This window comes from Pinus tabuliformis, chromosome 7, assembly GCF_031772625.1.
Source record: "Pinus tabuliformis cultivar Carrire ecotype Pingquan chromosome 7, CPIR1, whole genome shotgun sequence".
Classification (NCBI taxonomy): Eukaryota; Viridiplantae; Streptophyta; class Pinopsida; order Pinales; family Pinaceae; genus Pinus; species Pinus tabuliformis.
Window position 1 is genome coordinate 1,733,183,332 of NC_142293.1, and position 22,684 is coordinate 1,733,206,015.

At 38.4% G+C, this 22,684-nt stretch overlaps 1 protein-coding gene across 8 annotated transcripts in view; it reads left to right on the forward strand.

Moving 5' to 3' along the window:
- Positions 1 to 22,684, forward strand: part of TRM9 (RNA-binding (RRM/RBD/RNP motifs) family protein) — a 308,840-nt gene that overhangs the window by 61,579 nt on the left and 224,577 nt on the right. For 6 of the 8 annotated variants that reach the window (XM_089460435.1, XM_089460442.1, XM_089460441.1 and 3 more), the window contains exon 2: positions 16,916 to 17,260. The exons of the other annotated variants lie outside the window; for them this stretch is intronic. In XM_089460435.1, coding sequence (XP_089316561.1) covers positions 16,946 to 17,260 — 315 coding nt within the window. In that variant the 5' untranslated portion in view covers positions 16,916 to 16,945. The remainder of the gene's footprint in view (positions 1 to 16,915; positions 17,261 to 22,684) is intronic. 8 annotated transcript variants of the gene reach the window in all.

Here is a 22,684-nt window from a genome sequence, read left to right on the forward strand (position 1 = left end):
GTTCCTTAGATAGAACACCAAAGGACACCGCTCACAAACAAATCACAGATCAATACACCAATATTCTTGATGTGGTTAAAACCCTCAAATAGGGAAATAGTCCACGGCTTGAGCCAACGCGGCCACTTCAGGCAATTTATTAATGTAAAAGAAAGAAAATTTACATAAGCTTCTCTCATGAACGGTCACCTTACAAATGACTCTCCATGCTCTTTAAATAGAGTCATGGACAAATCGGGTGTTAAGCCACAAATCAAGTGTTAGTAATATCGAGGAGATAATGAACAGTCGAATCACTTCATGTCTAGAACATATCGTGACCGTCGGATTGTAAGTTACAAAAGTACATAGTAAAGAAACACACTTTACCTAGTCCAAGTTATAACTAACTATTTCCTATGTGTTAGAATATCCTAACACTACCCACTAAATTGTAACTTAAATAAAAGATAAAGTGACTTTAGAATTATAAGTAACACACTTTTTATAATGAGTGAGAACACTTTTACATAAAGTAATTTTAAAACATAAATTATGTTCTTTTTCAAATAGTAACTCAACAAAAAGAAAGACTTGAACCCAAGATCTCTATTCTCATAAAGTAACTTTGGACCAAGTGAGCTAGTTTAAAAGGTTAGTAATTTTTGGAAAGGAGGAAGGGGGGATTTTTTTTTTCTTTTTTTTGTTCATTGAAGCTTTGGAGTGCGTGCTTACTTGAAAAACCTGTTTTTTCTTACAAAACAAAAACAATCGCACAACCCAAAACGAACATGCAAAAGAAATCCAAGCCTTACGACTTAAAGTTAGATTTGACCAGAAATTAAATATTTTCCTCAATGTTTCTGATTTTCCGAGATCACACTAAGGCGCAATGGAAAAGAGCATACACATGAGAAAAATCATTTCTTTCTGTTTCTGGTTTGCCTAGATCGCACAGAGTTGCGGGACAAAGAGCATACATAGAAAGGAAAGGTATAGATCCGGTGATAATTTTTTTTATAGAGGAATACAAATCGAAATAAACTGAGAGATAAATAACTGTAACTGCAAATAAATATTGTATGCCTCCAGATCTTAAAATTGACGTAGCTAGGACTACCAGAAACCTTTTCGCGTGAAACAAAAGGGGTTCCTGACTGGAACAGATGCTCCTAATACATTAGAGCAATCCTCTTCGGATTTGGGTCACCAACGGTTGTCGCCCTCGAATAGCTCTGATACCATGTAGGAATTTACAGGGTAAGTTCCTTAGATAGAACATCAAAGGACTCCAATTTCTTTATCTCCATTGAAATCTAAATCAGAGTATCCAATCACACTGAAGTCATCCACCTATGTATACTTCAGTCCAATGTCTTGAGTTCCCTTCAAGTACTTTAGAACTCTTTTTGCAGCGGACCAGTGGCCCTCACAAGGCTTTTGCATAAACCTGGAGAGGATTCCAACAACAAATGAAATGTCCAGTCTAGTAGTAGTCAGGTAGTTGAGACTTCCTACGAGTTGTTTGTACTTTGTTGCATCCTCAAATTCTTTTCCTTCAGTGGATGTGAGCTTTAAGTTCTGTTCCATTGGAGTAGTCAAAGGATTGCACTCAGCCATGCCAAACCTGTTCAACAGATCTCCAATGTACTTCTTTTGAGAGAGGAATATAAACTCAGGATGTTGAGTGACATCAATATCAAGATAGTAGTGAACATAGCCCAAATCTGTCATTTCAAAACCTTTCCTCAATTCTTTCTTTATGGATGCATTGTAGCTCTCATTGTTCCCTGTCATCGGAAGATCATCTACATACACCACAAGATATACAATTGTTTTGCCAACTTTCTTGACAAACATTGTTGCATCATCAAGATCATAATGTTTGAAATTGAGTTTAAGAAGATGCTCAGTTAACTTCTCGTACCAGGCTCACGGTGCTTGCTTGAGGGCATACAAGGATTTTACGAGTTTCCATACTTTGTGTTCCTGACCCTTCACAACAAATTCTTCTGGTTGGGACATAAAAACATTCTCTTTCAGATCTCTATTGAAGAAAGTAGCTTTTACATCCATTTGATGGACTTTCCAACCGTTCTGAGCTGCCAAGTCAAAGAGTGTTTGGATGCTAGCCCATTTTATTGTGGGGGCAAAAGTCTCTTCATAGTCAATCCCTTCCTTTTGTGGAAAACCTTTTGCCACAAGCCTGGATTTATGCTTGTCAAGTGGGCCATCTGCTTTATACTTTTTCTTCAAGACTCACTTGCATCCTATTGGTTTGGTTCCCATTGGAGGATTAACCAACGTCCAGGTGCCATTCTTTATCAAAGCATCATATTCTTTCTGCATCACTTCTTTCCATTCATCACGAGGAGCAACTTCTTTGAAGGAAGTTGGCTCGAAATCTGAAGACAAATTCAGTTCATAATCATAAGAAACATCCATATCAATAGGTAAATCAAAATCGGCTACATCACCTCCATTTTGTCTGGTTGAGCTTTTTGTTCTCGTCTTTCCAATCTCATCAGGACGAACACTTTCAAGTGTCTTTGTTAGCCATTTTGGAGGACCTTTCTGAGATGGCCCAGGCTGCTCAGTTGACTGAGTTGGGGTTGAATCAAGATTTAGTCTGTCATTCTCATCACTCAAAGTGTCATTAGTGGCTGGAACTTCATGCGGGGGAGAGAGTGCTTCAGAAGAAGATTCCACAAATTGATCTAGTATAGGAACCCCCCCTTCAAGATGTGGAATCTCATTATCAAACCCTTGAAAAGACTTTGCATGTTTGAATCTATCCAACCGATCAAGCTATCACTCAACAACATTGTCAGCCTTGGAAGATTCAAGAAAGATCACATCTCTAGATATTATAAACTTTTTATTCACTTCATCATAGAGACGATATGCTTTGGAGGTATTTGAGTACCCCAAGAAGATACATTTGTGACTCCTTGCACTGAGTTTGTTTCTTTGTTCCTTGGATATCAAGGCATAACAGGTAGAACCAAAAACCTCGAGACGCCTCACCAAAAGAATGTGGCTATACCACATTTCATAGGGAGTCTTGTTTTTGATAGCATTAGATGGACACCTATTCTTTATATACACAACACAAAACTGCATCAACCCAAAACATCAGTTTAACATTCTTGAAAAACATCATAGAATGTACCATATATAAGATTGTCCTGTTCATTCTTTTAGCTATTCTGTTCTGTTGGGGATTATAAGGCACAGTTGTTTGATGTTTGATCCCATGCTGATGAAGATAGTTTTCAAATTCATTTGAAGTGTATTCTTTTCCATTATCAATACGAATAGAGCAAATATGAGATTGTGCATCATTTTCTATCCATGCATGAAAGTTTTTGAATGTTTCAAAAGCTTCAGATTTGTTGTTCAATAAATAAACCCAACACATTCAAGTGCAGTCATTAATAAATGTCATCATATATATATTACCATTTGCAGAAGGAACAAACATTGGGCCACATAAATCAGAATGAATGAGTTCAAATTTTCTATGTGCTCTTGAACGAGAATCATGAAAATACTGTGTGCTGTGCTTTCCTAAGATACAAGCATCACATTGCTTAAGTTTCCTAGGAATTGTAGGCAAACTAGTAACATCGTTTTTCTTCAACAAACGGAGGCTGTCATAGCTCAAGTGTCCAAATCTAGCATGTCATAAAAGACTTGATGGAAATGTACCTTCATCATAATGAGAATTGTATGAAAAGTTTTGCGCACGAGTAGAGGTTCCTTGCAGCGACATAAGTCTTTCTCTTTCTATCCAAGTCATGACAAGTGAGTGATCTGATGCTTTTCTGACCTCAACCTTGCCATCAAATATGTGAATGGAGTGTCCTTGCTAGCGAATGTGGACCAAAGACAACAAGTTTCTCCTCAGCTCCGGGAGGTATAGAACATCATGTAGAAGAAAGTTTGGAAGACCAGGCAGTTTGAGCCTGATGGTGCCAAGCCTTGATGGCTTGAGTTTTGACTTGTCTGCAAAGTATACTGCTCCATCAACATTGTCAGTGAATTCTTCAAAGAAATCTCTCCTGAAAGTCATGTGGCAAGTTGCTCCTAAATCAAGCAACCAAGCATCTTTCCATGAAGCAAGTGAAGCATTGAATAAGTCTTCAGTTACTCCAATGTTGCAATGTGCCACAACATAATGAGCGGACTCGGGTGCTTTTCCTTTCCCTTTGTCAGGTGTTTTACTTTTTCCTTCATTTCTTTCCTGCTCAATTCTGTCCCAAGGCAGCTTACATGTGGATGCATCATGTCCATCTCTATTGCATCATATGCAATGAAGATCAAACCTTTCTCCTTGGAAATGTCTGCCCCCCCACCTCTAAAATTCTTCCTTCCTCTTCCTCTTCGATCACCTCTTCCTTTAGAAGAATCATGTGCATGATTATTCTCTTTTTGTGCAAGGCACACAACTTCTTCAGAAGACTGAGGAGCTGTCTTCTTCCCAAAAGCCTTATCTCTTTCAGCAAACTTCTTTTCAAGGGAGTCAAAGGTAATCTTCATAAGGTTGCCACTTGCTTGCAATGACTCAAGATAATGTGAATAGGTGGGATATAGTGCCTTGACATAAGCTATGAGAGGAATATCTATTTCAACACCAGTGGCTTTTATGTCATGCATAATGGATCTTACTTCTGATGCTAAGGCAAGAGGGTTATCATTTTTCAATTCAAAATTGAACAACTTAATCATCAATTGAACAACTTCAAGTTCAGAGTTTGAGTCATACAATTCCTTCAAGTTCTTAAAATTTTGCTACTTCTGTTGTTGTTGCTGTTATTGCCATCATGATTGTTGTTGGGTAGTAAGGAGGTGGAGGGATAATGAGTATGAGCCTCACTTCTAGTGTTACAGTTAGTTCCATTTCCTTCATTTATTCTCAATTCCGCTGCACATCTTCTGTGGTTGCTGTAACTGTCAGCATCATTGTTGTGCAGTGAAGAGGAAGGATGAGGTGGGTAAGCATTCATATTCATGTTAATGAAGCTTTGGTTTTCATGTGGTATCGATGTTCTTCTACTTGTGTTGTCATTGTTGTCATCAACGTTATTATTGTGGTGCAACAAAGAGGAGGAATTTCTATCATTCTCACTCCAACTTTGACTCTTACTCCTATTCTGTTCTTGTCGTAATTCAACATGTTCGACATCTTTTTACATGCTAGAACATTCTTCACTGTTAGTTTCCTTCATGTCAATGTCAACTCCCATTGTATATGATAAATCTGGTGTTTCGATAAGCTTTATCGATTTTGCCAGTATCTCTCTCATTTCTAGTAATAATTCTCGATCAGTTTTATGGTCATCTGATACTGCTTGGGAATATGTTCCCATGATTTCGAAACCTAAGCTTAATGGATGGACTATGCAGCGGTTGATGGCCAGAGGGTCGAACTGCTCTAATACCACTGTAACAGACAAACACAATAGCTTTTTGTACTTAAATGTAAAATACACAATGTATTGTGTATATATATAAGATATAAATGAATAGGATGATTGTTGCAATGAGGGGCATCGTTATAAATACTAGGTGGGGTTCCCTTTCATATGAAGAGATGTGTCTCTTTATCGATTTTGCCAGTATCTCTCTCATTTCTAGTAATAATTCTCGATTAGTTTTATGGTCATCTGATACTGCTTGGGAATATGTTCCCATGATTTCGAAACCTAAGCTTAATGGATGGACTATGCAGCGGTTGATGGCCAGAGGGTCGAACTGCTCTAATACCACTCTAACAGACAAACACAATAGCTTTTTGTACTTAAATGTAAAATACACAATGTATTGTGTATATATATAAGATATAAATGATTAGGATGATTGTTGCAATGAGGGGCATCGTTATAAATACTAGGTGGGGTTCCCTTTCATATGAAGAGATGTGTCTCTTTAATAAGACACACCTTTACACAGTTTAATTAATTATTACTCATTATTATGTTTGTTACAGCGGGGAGAAAGTCGGGTGCAAGTGGTGGCAGCGAGGTTGCGGACGAGCAGAGGGCCACACATTTTTTGTTTTGCAACTATACTTCAAAGTTTTCGTGCAACACCTGCGATTTCCAGGCAGGGAGCAAGAAGGCTATGGGTAGCCTCGGAAAGTGTGTAGGGGGTAGAGGGAAGCGGGCTTGGGCTGCGTGTAGAGGGTGAGAAAATGATTTTAGGTCAGTTTGACATAGATGGCTACTAGATTATGTTACGAGGACAAGTTGGTTCTGTTATTTGAGGAGCAAGAGTTGTGGTACATCATGGAAAAGGCTGTCCCAATTCCTGCAGATCCTATGCAGTTTGTTAAGTTTAATAAGAAGAACGTGAAGGCCAAGAGAATAGTTTTGGACTCCAATAGAGACCATGTTATACCTCATGTGAGGGGGAAGAAGTATGCCTATGAGATGTGGGCATCCTTAACCAAGTTGTACCAAAGTGCAAACCAAAACAGGATGATGGTGTTGAAGGAGAAATTGAGAAACACTAAGATGTCTGAAACTGACACAATTGCATCATACCTAACCAGGATCACTTAGATTAGAGATGATTTGGCAGCGGTGGGGGAAACTACTAATAGTGAAGAGTTGGTCAGATCAGTCCTTGAGTGGCTTTCCTTCGAAGTGGGATGCCTTTGTTGATGTGATCGTCGCACGTGAGAATCTACCCAGTTGGGATATATTTTGGGATGACTTCATACAAGGAGATACAGGGAGATGTTCCAAAGCTGCAAGCCAACGTGATGATAGGGATGATGAGGAGAATTTTGCTCTTGTTGGAAAGGGCAAAGGTAAAAGTAAAAGGGAAGTGGGGGATCTGCTTTCGTGAAGGAAATCAGCAAAGTGAAGTGCTATGTGTGTCACAAGATTGGTCTCAATGTGAACCAGTGTCCATACAAGGAGGAGGATTAGGTGGCTGCATTAAGAGCAACTAAGATTGATGACTTTACGGAGAAATTCGAGAAGAATTTTTCTCTAGTTGCCTGTAATTCTGATTGTAGTACTGTTGTGTATGACAACAATGGGTTATGGCTAGTGGATAGTAAAGCGTCTAGTCCAGTGTTGTACGGAACGCCCCCCCCCCCCCCAAGGATCCAAACCATGAGCCGGTCTTGTACGGATCCATGGGGTATTTGCAGTCGGACCCGCGGTTCGGAATTTCGGAACTGTGGATTGGGTCGGCGAAGACAGTTCTTGGAAATTCGGAATTGTGCCAGCCCGATCCGCGGCTCCGTATTTCAGAACTGCGGATCCAATGACGGATCCTCCCCATATCTGCAGAGGATCGAGCACGGATCCCAAGTGGATCCAAAGGGAGACGAGCGATTCCACAGGGTTTCATAGGGTTCTAATTTTTGTTTTTTATTTATTTTTTGACTTAAGTTGGGTTGGGGCTTCTCGGACACTCCCAAGGTGCTCCCTTGATGCTCCTTAGATGCTTCTTAGATGCTCCCTCATGGTAATGTTAAATTCTTAAAGGAAAAGTGACATTATCTTTTATTTTTCATTTTCATCCTTTTACATTATCTTTTATTTTTCATTTTCATCCTTTTACTTAAATTTTTAACATTACCATGAAATGACTCAGGATGTTTGAGAGTGGTTCCAGCTTCATCGGACTTCAAATGGAGAAAATAGAATTTCATATCCTATTCAAAATTCAGTAGACTTAACAGTTTTTAGGAATTCAGGATGAATGGATTGTGGCATTTCATTAGATTATATCATGTATGAGGGTATGTTATTAGCATTTAATCAAGAGCACCAAGTCCTATATATACCCTATTGTTGGCGGTGTTAATTGTTGAACTCCTTTGTCATGCCTTTAACAAAAAATGACCTTTCAATCAAGTCAAAATCATTGATCAAGCATGTTAAGCTTTTTCTACCATATTTTAAGGCTTGGATTAGGTAGTTTGATCAAAATTGGGCAATGTTGACTAATATTCCTAGACAATTGAGGTAGAGGCAAAGGCTAGACAAGAGGCGAAGAATCTAGATTCTAGATGTTTGATGCATCTAAATGGTTGATGCTCGAATAATTAATTATTAATGTACAATGGATGCCATATCTATCTTGATTTATGTATAAATATGCATGCTTCCATATCTTCTACAACTAATTTGGTATTTTGGATGTTTTTTTTAATATACATGCAAATTTTTTGTTGTTGTTGTTGTTGTACTTTTTATTATATACACATAGTAGATTTTTGGGAAATGATGCTTTCGCATCGCCGCTTCCAAAAAATGTCCCCGCTTCGTACAACGTTGGTCTAGTCACATAACAGGGATGAGGTTAGTGTTCTGCATTATTTCAGACAGACTTAGATTGCCATTTGAGTTGTGGAGCTAGCACCACTCATGCAGTGAAGGGGGTTAGATGTGTCAGATTCTAGCTAGAGTTAGGAGGATTTCTGGAGGTGACAGGGTTGTTGTTTATTCCGGGGTTTGATGGTACACATACTTTCAATATCAGCCTTGGAGGATGCAGGATGTAGAGTTTTGTTCCGAGATGGACATGTGCTTCTATATTCAGAGGGAGCGACCTTGGATGCAGCTATAGTGCTTGGCATTCATATAGGTTGCTGGGACAACCTGTGGGCATATCTGAGGGGATCTTGCATACAAGATCAGTGTCAGTTGTAGGTGGCGAGGATGAGTGATTATTCAGGTATTGCCAAGAGCACCAATTGGTATGATATGACATTGTTGGATGCTCAAGAGCAAGATCCTAAGAGCATGGTTGGGTGTGATAGGTTCTTAGCTCAGGGATCAGATCAGGAAGCATGACAGGCTTCAGTGTCAGAGGGAGCAACTATAGGTACTGAGATAGGCTTGGAGACAGATTTAAGTGGAGGGGGTTCTTCTAGAAGCACCTCCCTTGCTAAGAGGGATTGTTGAGTTTTGTAGCTCGGAAGATACTTCTGGTCTTGTGTCTTGACTAGAAGGACCTTTATTTGCCTCTTTAGGAGCTTGCATGCAACATGCAGAGTGTGCAAGTGAGTTGCATGCATGCTGATGTGTTTCATATGAGATGCATGAGATATGCATGTAAAGCAAGCTAAATTTATGGCTTGCACTTGAGTTAAGGTAGAGAAAGCTAAAGATAGGATAGTTAATTAAAGTAAAGTCACTTATCTTCAGTTAACTTGACGAGCTAATTTTCGCCGTCAATCTTAGCTTAGTAAAGTTATAAATTGAGCCTAAAGTGAGGAGCTAAGACACAACAACAACACAAGATTGAGAGAGGCTTTTTAGTGAGCGTATGCTGTGTCCGAGAGAGTGTAGTGAGGGTGGGTGATCAGTATTGTATTTTCTTAGTTGGGCTATTATCCCTGGTACAAGAGCCCAAGTAAGTTCCATGATTAATTTATTAATAAAGAACTGGTGATTGGGCAAAAATTTGTTTATGTGTGTGATTTAGATTGAGTAATTTTGCTTCCACTAAATATTTTGGTTAGGAACTCAGCCGTGTATTCGTTTAGTTAATAATTGCTGAGAACTGAATACTGGGTGTTGTGTTCAGGAAATTCTAACACTATGATGGACGTGAACTTTTATCTTTAGAGAATATGGTTAGATCATCTTGATAAACCACAATAATCTTATCCATAATGTCTTAGAAATCCAGAATACATAGTTCATTGCTCTCTGGAAGGTTAGGCATTAAATAATAAGATTGTTATTTTTAGATATATGCAAGTTCCCCGTGGTGTGGTGATTGTTGTATTATCCCTATCGTTTTTGGCTATTGGCATTTGATTATATTCTAAAAAGCCATCCAATATTGACATCATAACTTACTGGTAACCATATACTTCAAACGCTGCATATTGGGAAGAGGGTAGTTGTATTTGAGGGGTAGTTGGTTCAAATTTCTAAAATCAACACACAACCTTAGTTCTCTCCCTATTCTTCTTTTTCCTTGGGACCAAATTTGCCAGCCAGGATGAATCATTGGTAGGAGTAATGATTCTACCTTCCAACATATTTTGTAACTCCTCTCAAATGATAGGTGCAAGCTTGGGATTTATGTGCTGTTGCTTTTGTCGGAAGGGTTTTGTTCCATTTTTCAATTGAATTGTATGCTTGTTGATATTGCTTTGTAAGCCTTAGGTCTTGATAGGTCCATGTGAATATGCCTTCTGTTCTCTGATTAATGTTTTAATTGCTCTCTTTTTTCAACATTGCAATATTTTCCAATGTGTATGAGCTTAAGATGTCTTTTCATCAAGATTGATCTCGATGCTATGCTCTAGTTGGCTTGACCCTTGATATCTTTTATTCTTTTTAACTTGATCAAATAGTTTTTCCAATGGAATGAGCCCCCATTGGAATTTGTTTTCATTTAGCTGCACGTTATTGCTAGCCTCAATTCTTCTTGCTAGTTAATTTGACAGGAAGAAAATTATTGGAAGTTAGTTGATAATCTTATAACCTGTGCATCATTTTCAAAAACTGCCAATTGTCTACTTTATTAGAGACAACTTGCCAATTGTCTACATTATTAAGGACAATAGGTCTAAAGACAACTCTATTTTTGAAATGGATCTTGACATTTCATCACATGGCAGAAGATTTGTTGTTACAAGTTACTTACAACGAACATGTTACCCACCAAAATGGGTAACCCCATAGGAGAACTTTTCTCCTACATTGGACAACTAACCTGCCAGCAACCCCTGATATTCACTTATTGATGATGATATGCCATGTGCCTTCGCCATTTGCATTAGCCACATACCTCTTGCCATCTAGCATTTCCTCTTGGATGAAGGTGGGCTTCTGTTGAAAAGGTACTTTGATAAATTTGCAATCGGGTGCTTATACTTTTTTGTTTTGGGCATTTAGTATGGATAAAGGGGTGATCTAGAAGATTGACCGATCTTGATCATAAATCTGTTCTCTCACCTTACTAGGGGGTTAATTTTTAGGCCTAGTCCAGTGGAACCTCCCTTGAGGCCTTAGGGTTATATTAGGGGTACTCTTTGGAAAACCTGGTTTGAGATAGCATGTTCATTTTCCCCTACATCATACTTGACATTTTCCATGCCACATTAGAAGCCCTTATGTACCACCTCCATTCTTCGGGTCTAACTTGTCATTGGATCAACGGGATTTGGCACCCTTTTATCCACATCCTTGAGTAGGGCTAGGAAACATTGCCTTGGAGGTTGATGTAGCTAAAAGAATGGAAAAGCATAATGTGGCCACAATGAAAGAAAAATAGGAAAATGAAAATGCAAAAGATGGCCGAGACATAAATTAGCGCGTGGGTAAAAGCCTAGCATGAGCTCTACCCTCCTCATTAGCCATCACCTGGTTCTTGAGCACTTGATGCTACATTTCATCAAAAGGAACCTTGCATGTGCTAATTTTGATGAGCGATAAGCTGCCTCTTCTCAAGGGGTAAAATTGAATGTTGTATCATAAAGATCAAGCTCTTATCCTTGAGCTATGTACCGATAGAGCATTATGAAGAAGAAGTAAAAGGCGAACTAGAGGGGTGAAAAAAAATCAAGCCAAGTAGGGTAACTCATGCCTCCACAATTGCTGCCTCCATTTACATCTTTACATTCAGGATGTGGACTTCCTATCAGCTGGTCCCCTTGACCATGGCACTTGGCCATGAAGCCTTTTCCCCTTCATTAGCACTTATTTACACTAATACCTATTGATTGAGGGGTTGGCCTTCGTAATGCCACCTCCCCTAGGGCGCTAGAAGCACCTAATAGGGTTGTCCATTAACCACCTTTATCAAGGCATGAAACACCTTTACATGTCTTGGTCTGCTTAGATATTGGAAGGTGATCCAAGTTTGAAGTTTTAATATGCCCTTAACATACAAGTTTGGTTCACTTAGATGCTTATATGATCTTAGTCTCTAATGAATGGTTGCTTTCAGTAGAGTTTAGGTTGGTTTTTGTTAGGTGGTCCACAATAGCTCAGGCCTCGAGGGCACCGACTTCACAGGTACCAAGGCCTTCCAAAGAAGTTGATGACTTAGCAAATGCAATGTTGCCTACTTACATCAAAGCATTGGGCATTGTGATGACTGGAGTAGATGATGCATGTCCCATAGCACCCTAGGACATAGGACCATGATCATGCATATCTTGTGAGTATGTAGTGCTGAGGAAAGGGTAACTCATGGATGGTGGCCTTACACAACCTATGTATAATGTTGTGACACCTCCCCAGAAGTCCACCCCTAACCATATCACTTATCACTTACACCTATTCATTGAAGGGTTGGCCTAGGACTCAAGACTACCTAATAGGGTTAATTGATGACCTTCCCATATCTAAATCTTGGCAACTTGGATAAGGTCTTAAGCTAATGTGAAGTTTGAAAATGAAGCTTAATGTTATATACTTACATCACTTTGACATTAAATATGGTCCAATTTTATGTTTGAATAACCAATGCATGCATGTTAGTTGTTCTTGCTTGTTTCCTTGAGCCTGTGTTTGATAATGATCTAGACATGGTCATAGTGTTTTAAAGGATGTTGATGATGCTTCTCTTGCACTTTGTGGACAATGTTACAAGGAGTAACAAGGGAGAAGGATCTAGCATCCAATAAGATTGAAGGATAGGTTTTAAGGTTTTTGTTGGTTGTAAATATTCCAGGTTTTGTTGTATTTGTATTTTTTCTCAGTGGGAAAATTTTCCTAGTTAGGGAAAGTCCTTGTATATTGAAGATAGTTTATTAATGAAACAACATATTTGAAGGGAAGAAATTTATGCATGTGCATGTTTATGAGATTCATGTTATTTTTCTTTTATTTATATGTTATAATTCCAACAGTGCTTTTTATTTAGTAGATCTGTACTAAATTCATTTATAGCAAGAAAATTTACTAGGTGATAAATTGCTAGTAGTTGGGGGCTAGAAATTAACATGGTATTAGAGCTTCCACTTTGAGAGGGAGGCCAATTTCCGGGTTTCACACACATTGACCACAATGATTTGGTGGTGTTAATTCGTTAAAGAGAAAGAGGGAGGCCAATTTCCGGGTTTCACACACATTGACCACAATGATTTGGTGGTGTTAATTCGTTAAAGAGAAAGAGGGAGGCCATACTAGTCAAAGTTCGGCAAAAATTAAGTTCTTGTGGGTGTTTCAAAGGACCAAAACATAGATCCATAGATATTTGTAGCCAATCTACAAGGGGATCTTAGTCGATCTATAAACCAACAACACTTTTGTTCTTGTGGGAAATATAAGGACTTAGAACATGACAAATTTTTATTAGAATTAGGAATGGCAACAATTAGTCTTAGATTTGAAGAGCAGTTGGATGGAGTAGCATTTAACTTCCTGTCGTGAAAGGCGAGGGTCACCTTACTTTTAAAGGAACATGACTTTTGGGAGATTATAGAAAAGGTTGTCCCTGTATCAATAAATGCAACACTCAAGGCGACTCATGAAAAGGACATCAGAGCCTAGAGAGCGATCACGAATGCCATAAAGGATCATTTGATCCCGTGCTTGGTAGAGAAATAGTTGGCCAGAGAGATGTTTAAGGGTCTAGTGGATTTATTCCAGAGTGATAACATGAATAGGAAGATGATCTTGAGGAACAAGCTTAGATCCATCCAGATGTCAAGGTCTAATAACATTACCAGTTACTTCATGAGGATCACACATATACGAGATCAACTCGTAGTGATTCGGGAGAAAGTGGATGAGAAAGAACTCGTTAATATGGCATTGAATGGGTTCTTCACGCCATGGGAACCATTTGTCAAGGGAGTATGCGTTTGTGAGAAAGTTCTAAAATGGGAAAGGCTTTGGGATGATTGCATCCAAGAAGAGGCTCGGGAGGACTCTAAGGCCAACAAGCGAGGAGATGGAGAGAATTATCTTTGGTCAGTTAGGAAAAGAAGGGGAAATGGAAAGGTTCCAAGGGTAACGGTGAGGGATCACAACTGGGGGAGAATGGGTAAACTCAAGTGCTTCATTTTCCACAAGAGTGGGCACTATTCTTCATGGTGTCCAAAGAAGAAGAAATGAAAAGGGAAGTCGCAGCAGACAACAACATCAACAAAGGTACAAGTTGATGGGTTTGCAACAAAGTTTGAGAATGACTTCTAGTTGGTCTCATGTCTATTTACCAATACCATCACCAAGAGTGCTTGGTACTTAGATAGTATCATAGTGGTGCATCATGCAATATGATAGATCATAGAAGCACTAGAGGTGTTTAATAATTTGATGAAGAAAGATCTAGGAATTCATGTGGAGCTTGGTGATGATGCCAAAAATGCAACGAGTGAGGAGGGAACCATTAAGTTCCAGCTTGAGTCAGGGGGGATGTTGGAGGCCAAGTATATGCTGTATGTACCGGGCCTATGTAGGAGATAGGATATGTAGGCATGTTTAGGAATGGAAGAGAGGAATGCAAGTGGAGTTGGGTGATGATGCTAGTTATCTCGTGAATGGATTGGGTTCCATCTCTTTTTGGATGCCTTTAGGTGAAGTTCTTTGGTTCAATGATGTTTTGTTCATTCTTATTTTGATGAACTAGCTTCTTTTAATTTCTTGCATGGCAAATCTACATTGCGTGGTCGAGTTTGATGCTCAAAAGGTCACCATTAGAGATCAAACCTGTGTTGTGGCCAAAGGGGTTCTACTTGGTGGTCTTAATAGACTACAAATAGATCCAGTGAAGCGTGGTGCTTTAGTGCATTGCAGTGACTAGTAGTGTGATCACTGGAAGAGGTGCTTTTGTCACTTACAGTGTGGAGCACTATTTCTCTTGAAGAGCATGGTGCAGGGATTGCCAGACATTAAGATCGAGAAAAGAGTATGCAAAGGATGTGTAATTGGCATGCATACAAGGCTTCTCTTTGAAGTGTGGTATTTTCATCTTTGAGACAGACCGTTTTATTGCACTAGTAAATGTCAAGGGACACTATGTAAATATACAGTTATCCGAACAAAAATGATACAGCTGAGACAAACATGCTTAGTGACATATTTCAACCTGAATACTAATTTCTGTAATGGATAACAGATTGCTTATAGTTATTTCTGACATCTGCCACTCAATTTAAATATACAATTATTTGAACATAGACGATACTGCTGAGAAAAACATACTTAGTAACATATTCCAACCTGGATGCTAATTTCGGTAATAGATGTCAGATCACTTATTTCTGACATCTGCATGAGACTATTTGTTGTACATTTCAGATATTGCTGTTGGTCTAAATTTTGGGAAATGGGAATGACTGTGCTGCCAGCTTTCCATGTCTACTGTCGTTTTTGTGATCTTGTTTAACATATTCATTGCATTATGGTTTTAATAGTGTCTTTTTTTTGGGTTGAATAATGGTCAACATATGGGGTATGAAGGGCTTTAAACATGTTCTGTTTCAAAGGATTCTTGGTTGATGTAACTCTTTAATGATTAAAAAGATAAGATAATTTTATTAAGATCCATTGAATGATGACAATATGTAAGTTAATGGAACCCCAAACTACATCACGTATCACTACATAGTGGGAGTGCGAAAGCAGATCCTATTTCTAGGCTAGCAAAATCAGAAAAGAAGAAATAGTGCCAAGTGAGAAGCTATAAGAAGTACCAAATAAGTGCAAAAACAAAAAACTATGACAAGAAGAAAGGTTGTCAAGGTGTTGGAACTAGAGGCTGAGGTTGGATGAGGGGAAAGAGTTTTAACTCCTCAATTTAGTCATCAATTATCGTGAAGGAGCTGGTGCACTGCCTAAGAATGTCATTTGGAGAGTACCCTAGCTCAGGGAGTACCCTAGCTCAAGTGGGCCTCATTGGGTAATCCTCAGAAGAGCTCTAAAGCGAGGGGTTTCATCACTTCTAACATCCAAGTATGGGGAAAAGAGTCATTTAATGGAGAATCGGTTGCTTGGTGAACCTGCAGAGTGGTACTCTGCTCTGCAAAGTCTGACTCTGGGACCTCCTAGAGCTGATCTGAATGTTGGTCTATTGGTGTCTGTATTGTGGCCTGGACTTGGAGCTCTTGAGAAGTCTCATGGAAGTTAGTCAACCCATTAGGGAGGAATCAGGAATGTCAAGAGGAACCCTATGCTCTCACTGATCCAATATCTTGAATGCTATGGGCCTCTGTTTGTTGTTTTCTACCCTTATGAATCAGACGATAGGAAAGAAAGAGATCCTCCTGATAGGCTTTCACTAGGGCAGTTCACTCGGGGACTGCTATCTATGCTGGAAAATATCCCTCATAAAAAGAGTTAGACATCTCTGGTCTGGGTAACGAAAGAATTTGGTGAGTCACGAGTGACCCACCTGAATCCCAATGAAGGTGGTAAAACATCTCTCTGATCTCATGATAAATAGGGCATCTGAAGATGAGATGCTCCTCCGACTTGGTCTCCTGCAATTGGCATAGTTGGCCAATCCTTTCACTAAAGTTTTTTATTGATAAGCTTGCCTCAGTATTGCGGCTTTGCCCCAGCCTTCCATCACATTGCTGTAACTTTAGATAGTCACATATCATCCACGACTAGTTCAATTTTGCAATACAGCAAATTGAAAATTATAAGTCTAAATCTAACTTCCTTGGTAAATTCTCTCCTGCGATAGTCATATCTTTCTTTACCATAGGTTGTTTGAGCCTGCTTTAGGTAACTGTCAACTTGCAAAGAAGATAGTAAATCTCTTCTTCTTTACTTGAGGCTTTTAGCTCCCTTTTCTTCTATTCTCTGGGTACGAAATGGGCATGCTTAGAATAAATACCCCGGTAAGGTTTCCTGTATACTTAGTTGTCAAAACTTCGTTGCCTTAAAGGCCAAACTTCAAAGCTTTTATTTTTATAGTCATCAAGTGATCAAGTAGTCTTTGGTTTTGGAATTGAAATATTGACTGTAACTGTGTTTTCAATATTTGATTTCAGGAAATATATATTTGAAGAAGCAATACATAGATGGAGATAAGCAGAGTGAAGTTCACTCAGCCTAAATCTGTTGGTGGGCTTTCACAACCAACCCCCCATCTGTATGTTGCCAATTGTGGACCAGCTGTAGGCCTATCTCTTGAAAGAATTGCAACAGCTTTTGGCACTTTTGGTGCTGTAATAGGTGTGCAAGTAGCCGATGAAAGTGGTACTCGTGTGGTTGTTACATTTCGTGGAATAGCTTCAGCTCAGGCTGCAAAAGAAGCTTGGGATGGGACTCCCTGCAGTTACCTTGATGCACGTGTTTTACACATGCAATATTCTGTACCACAGGCACCTTGTCAAGTATGTTTTGTTTTCTTCCCCTTTTCTGGCCCTTTTTGGTTTATAAACATGTGCTTTTATTTCTGTTTATTCTTGAATGTAGCCCAAAAATAGTTTTCTTGAAATTATTAGTTGCTTGAAGCAGCACTAAATACTGCAACATAGGCATAACAATTAGCATCATTCCAAAAGATTTGTACATGTTCATTGGCTATTATCAACAGATGAGAAATATGAGAAATATTGGCTCCTATTTATGTGAAATAATAGGACTAGTAAGTACATGCATGGCCAAAACAACGATAGAGGAATGCCTAATGTAAGAGCCCAGGAATTTGAAGCATTAGCTGCATCCTCGCATATGGATGTTTATACTATATAGGTACACGTGGAAGAAATTTCCCACATGTGAGGATAGGGTTCCACAAGTAGGCATTCATTTACAAGTACAAGCAAGTTTTGGCTTAGCTTAGCTAAATTAATGCGAAGATGAGGCTATAGAATTTTAGCCTCTATTTTCTCTGATCACAGTGTTTGGTTATGTAGTATTACTATTATTATAACATGATGATGTACTTTTATAAAATGGTTCATGAGTTATATTGCATTGTTATTAGCTGTCCTAATTAGGAAATCCTGGTTAGGGAGTATCTAGTAAACAGAATTCCTGTTTATTGCAATTAGCAGAAGATATCTGCAAGTATATAAGAATAAATATTAAATGATAGATAATAAGATTATGATTACAATGAACCTCATGATGCTATACTTACATGCATTGACTGGTTACATGATGAAAGGTTGTGTGCCCTTTGACCTTTCATTAGCCTATTTATATCATTATTATTATTAAATATCTATTATTATGTTTATAACACCCCCTTAAGGAATGCTTTGTCCTCAAAGCATAGTAAATCAGATTCTCTTTAGCTGAGCATGTTTCTATGGTGGCATTGGGTTTGTCTGGTTTAGGGGTTTGACTTTGTTCTTGCTTTGAGCGTTGGCGATGTTCATTTGTATTGTTTGCATCGTATCTTAAAGTCTTTTGACCAAGTTGTTTAACAGGAAACTTCTATGCTTCATTGTAATGTGTTTCCATTGCTTTCGTTGTTGTGTGTTTGACTACTTTTCTGGCCCTTTTTTCATGGTTGTAATTGACCTTTCTTGAGAGCACAACCATATTACTTGTGATGTTCACCTTGTTAGCTAAACACCAATGTATTAACAATTCTGCACCTAGCACCATATCCATCTCTTTGAGTGGTAGAATGTAAAATCCTATTTGTAGTTGCAGTTCCTGTTTTTGAAGTTTGAACTGAGACATCATCCTACTCCCTTAATCTTTTGTTCATCAACTGTTATAACTATGAGGTCTCTGCGGGATATACAAAAAGGTTTAGTTGTTTAGTGATATTGATGACTATACAATTTTGAGTGGTAGAATGTAAAATCCTATTTGTAATTGCAGTTCCTGTTTTTGAAGTTTGAACTGAGACATCATCCTACTCCCTTAACCTTTTGTCCATCAACTGTTATAACTATGAGGCCTCTGCGGGATATACAAAAAGGTTTAGTTGTTTAGTGATATTGATGACTATACAATTATGAGTACTGTTGGAATCTACCCATATTTTTATGTTTGTATTTTTTTTGGTTCCTTTGAGATTTAACATGTTAGGAGTGATCTTCTCATATTGTTTATAGGCAGATTTGTATGCTCTCTTTCTTCTTTTCTTCGAACGTGGGTCTTGTTGGTACAAAATCTAGCAAGCCTTGGAGAGGGATACCCTACAAGGCTATTACTAGACCAAGTGACAACAATGAGGTAATAACCCATTGCCACCACTACTACCCCCTGCTCTTTATGGAATTTCATCAATGGGAGGAGTCCCAGTATATGGTCACCTATAAGATATATTCTAGATATAAAGGTATAAGATGACTGAGAGGCTTCTAAGGGAAAGGCATAATGCAAGTACAAAACTCCAATTAATTGATGAAGGCAACTCGCTTTCCTAAAAGAAGCCAAATTTGTGCAACACAAGACCTAGGGCTTGATTGATAGGTTGATAGTTGGGATTGCCAAAGGTCAAGGTATATCGAAAGGGTTTCCCACAATGTATTTCGGCAAGGATATGGCACATGAAACCTTCAATAAGACCTCATGTTGAAGCTAAAACCAAACTAGGGTTTTGTCCTAGGGCAAACAACTAGGTCAAGTAAATTTATGGACAAAATTAGAGTGAATGCCTACCAAAGTGAGTGATTTTGTGGAAACCACCCTACCCATGATATTTAGACTATAAATCCCAAAATTCCTCCTAGCTAATTCACTCTATGCCCTACTTGGCCGCATGGCCTTAAGAAGGCCGAATTAGGGTTGATGGAGTCTATGAGCTCTTAAGGTTGGCTAATTCTTGCAAAGGAGTAAGCATATTTTGATGCCCTAGCATCGAAACCCAAACTATTACCTTTGTGAGGGATTGAAAATCACTTGGGAGAGTTAATGTAAGATCGCCAAGGGGTATGCCATTCACATATCATACTATGAGTAATGCATGCAATAATATAACCTAGATTCCAATGAATTGATCTTCAATAAAATTAGGGCACAAAATTTAACCTAGATCACTGATTCATTCCATACATTAGACATGAAATCAAATTTTCAATAGAATAGCACTTACTAGATAATATGCAATGAATAATCCAATTATCAATCCAAGATAACTTCTCCAAAGACATGACAATAGCTCCAAGAAAAAATTCACTCCATCGATCACATCTCTCCAATAGGAAAAGAGGCTGAAATACTCAAGAAGAGAAGGCCAAATTCACAAGTGATGATGATGAAAAGTGATAAGTCCTTTCCTCTATTTATGTGAGGAGGAGTAGTTCCTAATTAGACTAAAAGTCCCTCATAAAACAAGTAAAGTCATAATGATGCATTGGGATACAAGCCAACCCACTAGCTTAGACAAAAATCAAGTGACTTGCCCACTCGTATCATCCATGCGTAGAGCTCCATGTGGTATGCATCAAGGCTCCAAGGTACCCTGTGTGATGTAGAAACCTCCTAAAATCAAGATGTGAGGGTTGGCCCTCCAATCTCTGTCAAAATACCTCTGTGGACCCCAAAATCCAGTTTGGGGCATCAAAGGTGTTCTACAATTAATCAAATTGTCCTTCTTTGCTCCAACAATGAGGGTTTTCTAGGTGCTATTAGCCCTCCCATATCTCAGAAGGTGAGACCATCCTCTTCTAGGCTCTGGATCAATTGCCATCTCTCATAGAGTGTTAAGGCCGACTTGGGGCATGCTTGTCTAGGTGCATCATCCTGAAGAATCATCAAGCATAGTGCAAAGTGGCAGAACGTCCTGGATGCAGAAAGTGTTCAGGGGTAGATGTGATGTGCTGCTTCTGCTTGTAGACCTGTTGACCATGTACATGTCAACAATTTTAAGAAGCAAAGCACTTGTCAGAAGGATAAAATTTTTCAGAATCATTATCACAATGAAGCTTCCAGTTTGTCATTGTAATCCCAAATTATGCTAATTTTATTTTGTAAAATGATTATAGTATGACTATTAAGCCATGTAACAACACCTAGGTAAACCTATGATTCTTCTCAAAGGGTTTCACTCTAGGGAGATGTTTAACCTCCCCAAATTATTGGTGTTTGTAAACATGAATAATTGGTAGAGTTTTTCTCCCAAACATACCCCAAAGCTAGGGTGGAACTCATTGATAAGGTCTTTTAGGTGAGTCCTAGTTTTATTGAGTCGATGTATTTTATCGTACTAGATCATGTATCTTGTGTCCCAAAATTTGGTTGAGTCTTAGGAGGTTGTGTTTATGTGTAAAATTCCCCTTCTAAGGGTTGATTATTGTAATACCTTGATGTAAAAAAAGTGTCTAGAAATATTTTTGGTGAATAGTTCCTCATAATTAGAACACCATTATCAAATTATTTTTTAGACCCACTTAGACGGTGGAAAATATTTGTAATCCCCTCTTGAGTCTATTGTTTTAATTTTCTAGCAAAAATAAGAATAAAATTAGGCAGAAATTGTCAAAAAAATAAAACGAGAGGAAAAAGTAACTACTCTCAAAGTGAAAAAATCATCAAAAAATTATTGAGGCTATTTTATCATCAAAATTAAAAGCCTCATTTCCAAAGTAGGATGGCCCATTCAAAAATTTCGTTGGACCTAGGAAGACTATTTAGTATTTTCCGAGTAAATCGAATTTTTAGGTCCAAGCAGTTGATTATTTTGCACAACTAACGATAATTCTATTTTTGAAGATTCTCTAGTGGTCCAAAAGTCAAATATTGATCCCTCCAGTCCATTAAACAAGGAAAATCGACTTCTTTTGGAGACTTGTGCCTGCTAATCAAGGGTTTGAATTTTTTTTATGAGGATCAAGCCATGGATCGAGGCTTCGAGCCACTAGCCGTTATTTTCCACTTGAAGGGTTTTATCCCTCTCATTTTCTATATAAGGAAGCTTTCTAGCTCCTCATTGAACAACAATGGATGATGTACTGAGCTAAGATCTTTTGGATTTCTTTTGATAATAAAGCATAAGCCTTTAGAGTTTCAATTCAAGGTGTCTCTCTCTCAATGATTTATGGTATGTGCTAAATGCTCTAATTATGTAATATTGAATATTGTTGTTTCAATAGCCAGTAGTTGGATCATCTATTAGCACAAGTATCTTGCTTTAGGTGTTGGGTTCTAGAGAAACATTTTCTGCTCACTTGATCTTGCAGGTATCTCTAGATCTTGAGGGTTTTAAATGTGTATCTAAACCCATTTTGAAACTAACAATTTATCTATCAAAGTGTGTAGAGATCTTAAGGTGATTCGACCTTTGGGCAACCCCCAAGTACATAGACTTTGAGGAGGCTTTCATCTTGTTTGACTTATTGGCTTGGTTTAACAATTTATGGTGCAGGATTTGGCCAGTATATTAAAATAAAATATTTATCTCACTTATTTACAAAATCTACTTGGGCTATAAAAGATTTATTTGCTAATTAGAGCTTGAAGTTTCTTGTAGATATTGTGAATAATTTGTAAATAAATTTACTAACCCTTATTTTTCACTTTGTAAATAATTATTCGGGGTTTTTATTGTCAAATTTCTTCTAGATCTTGTGGATGGCTCTATTTATATTACTTGCAAGTGCCAAGGCTCAAGGATCACACGAAATTTTTTAAAGCTTGAGGGTTTAAGCCCTCACCTAGCTTAGACGGCTAGGGTTTGGGCACAAATCCACTTGAGGAGGAGCCATCTAGCACAAAGAAGGAGTGCGTTCAGCCTATAACAATGGATCTAGGGTCTAGAAGCCCTGTTCTACCAAACCTATGTCTTCAGTTTTGAATGCTCAAGGTTTTTGTGGAGGCCACTAGCCCTAGAGGGCTATTTCATTCCATTGACT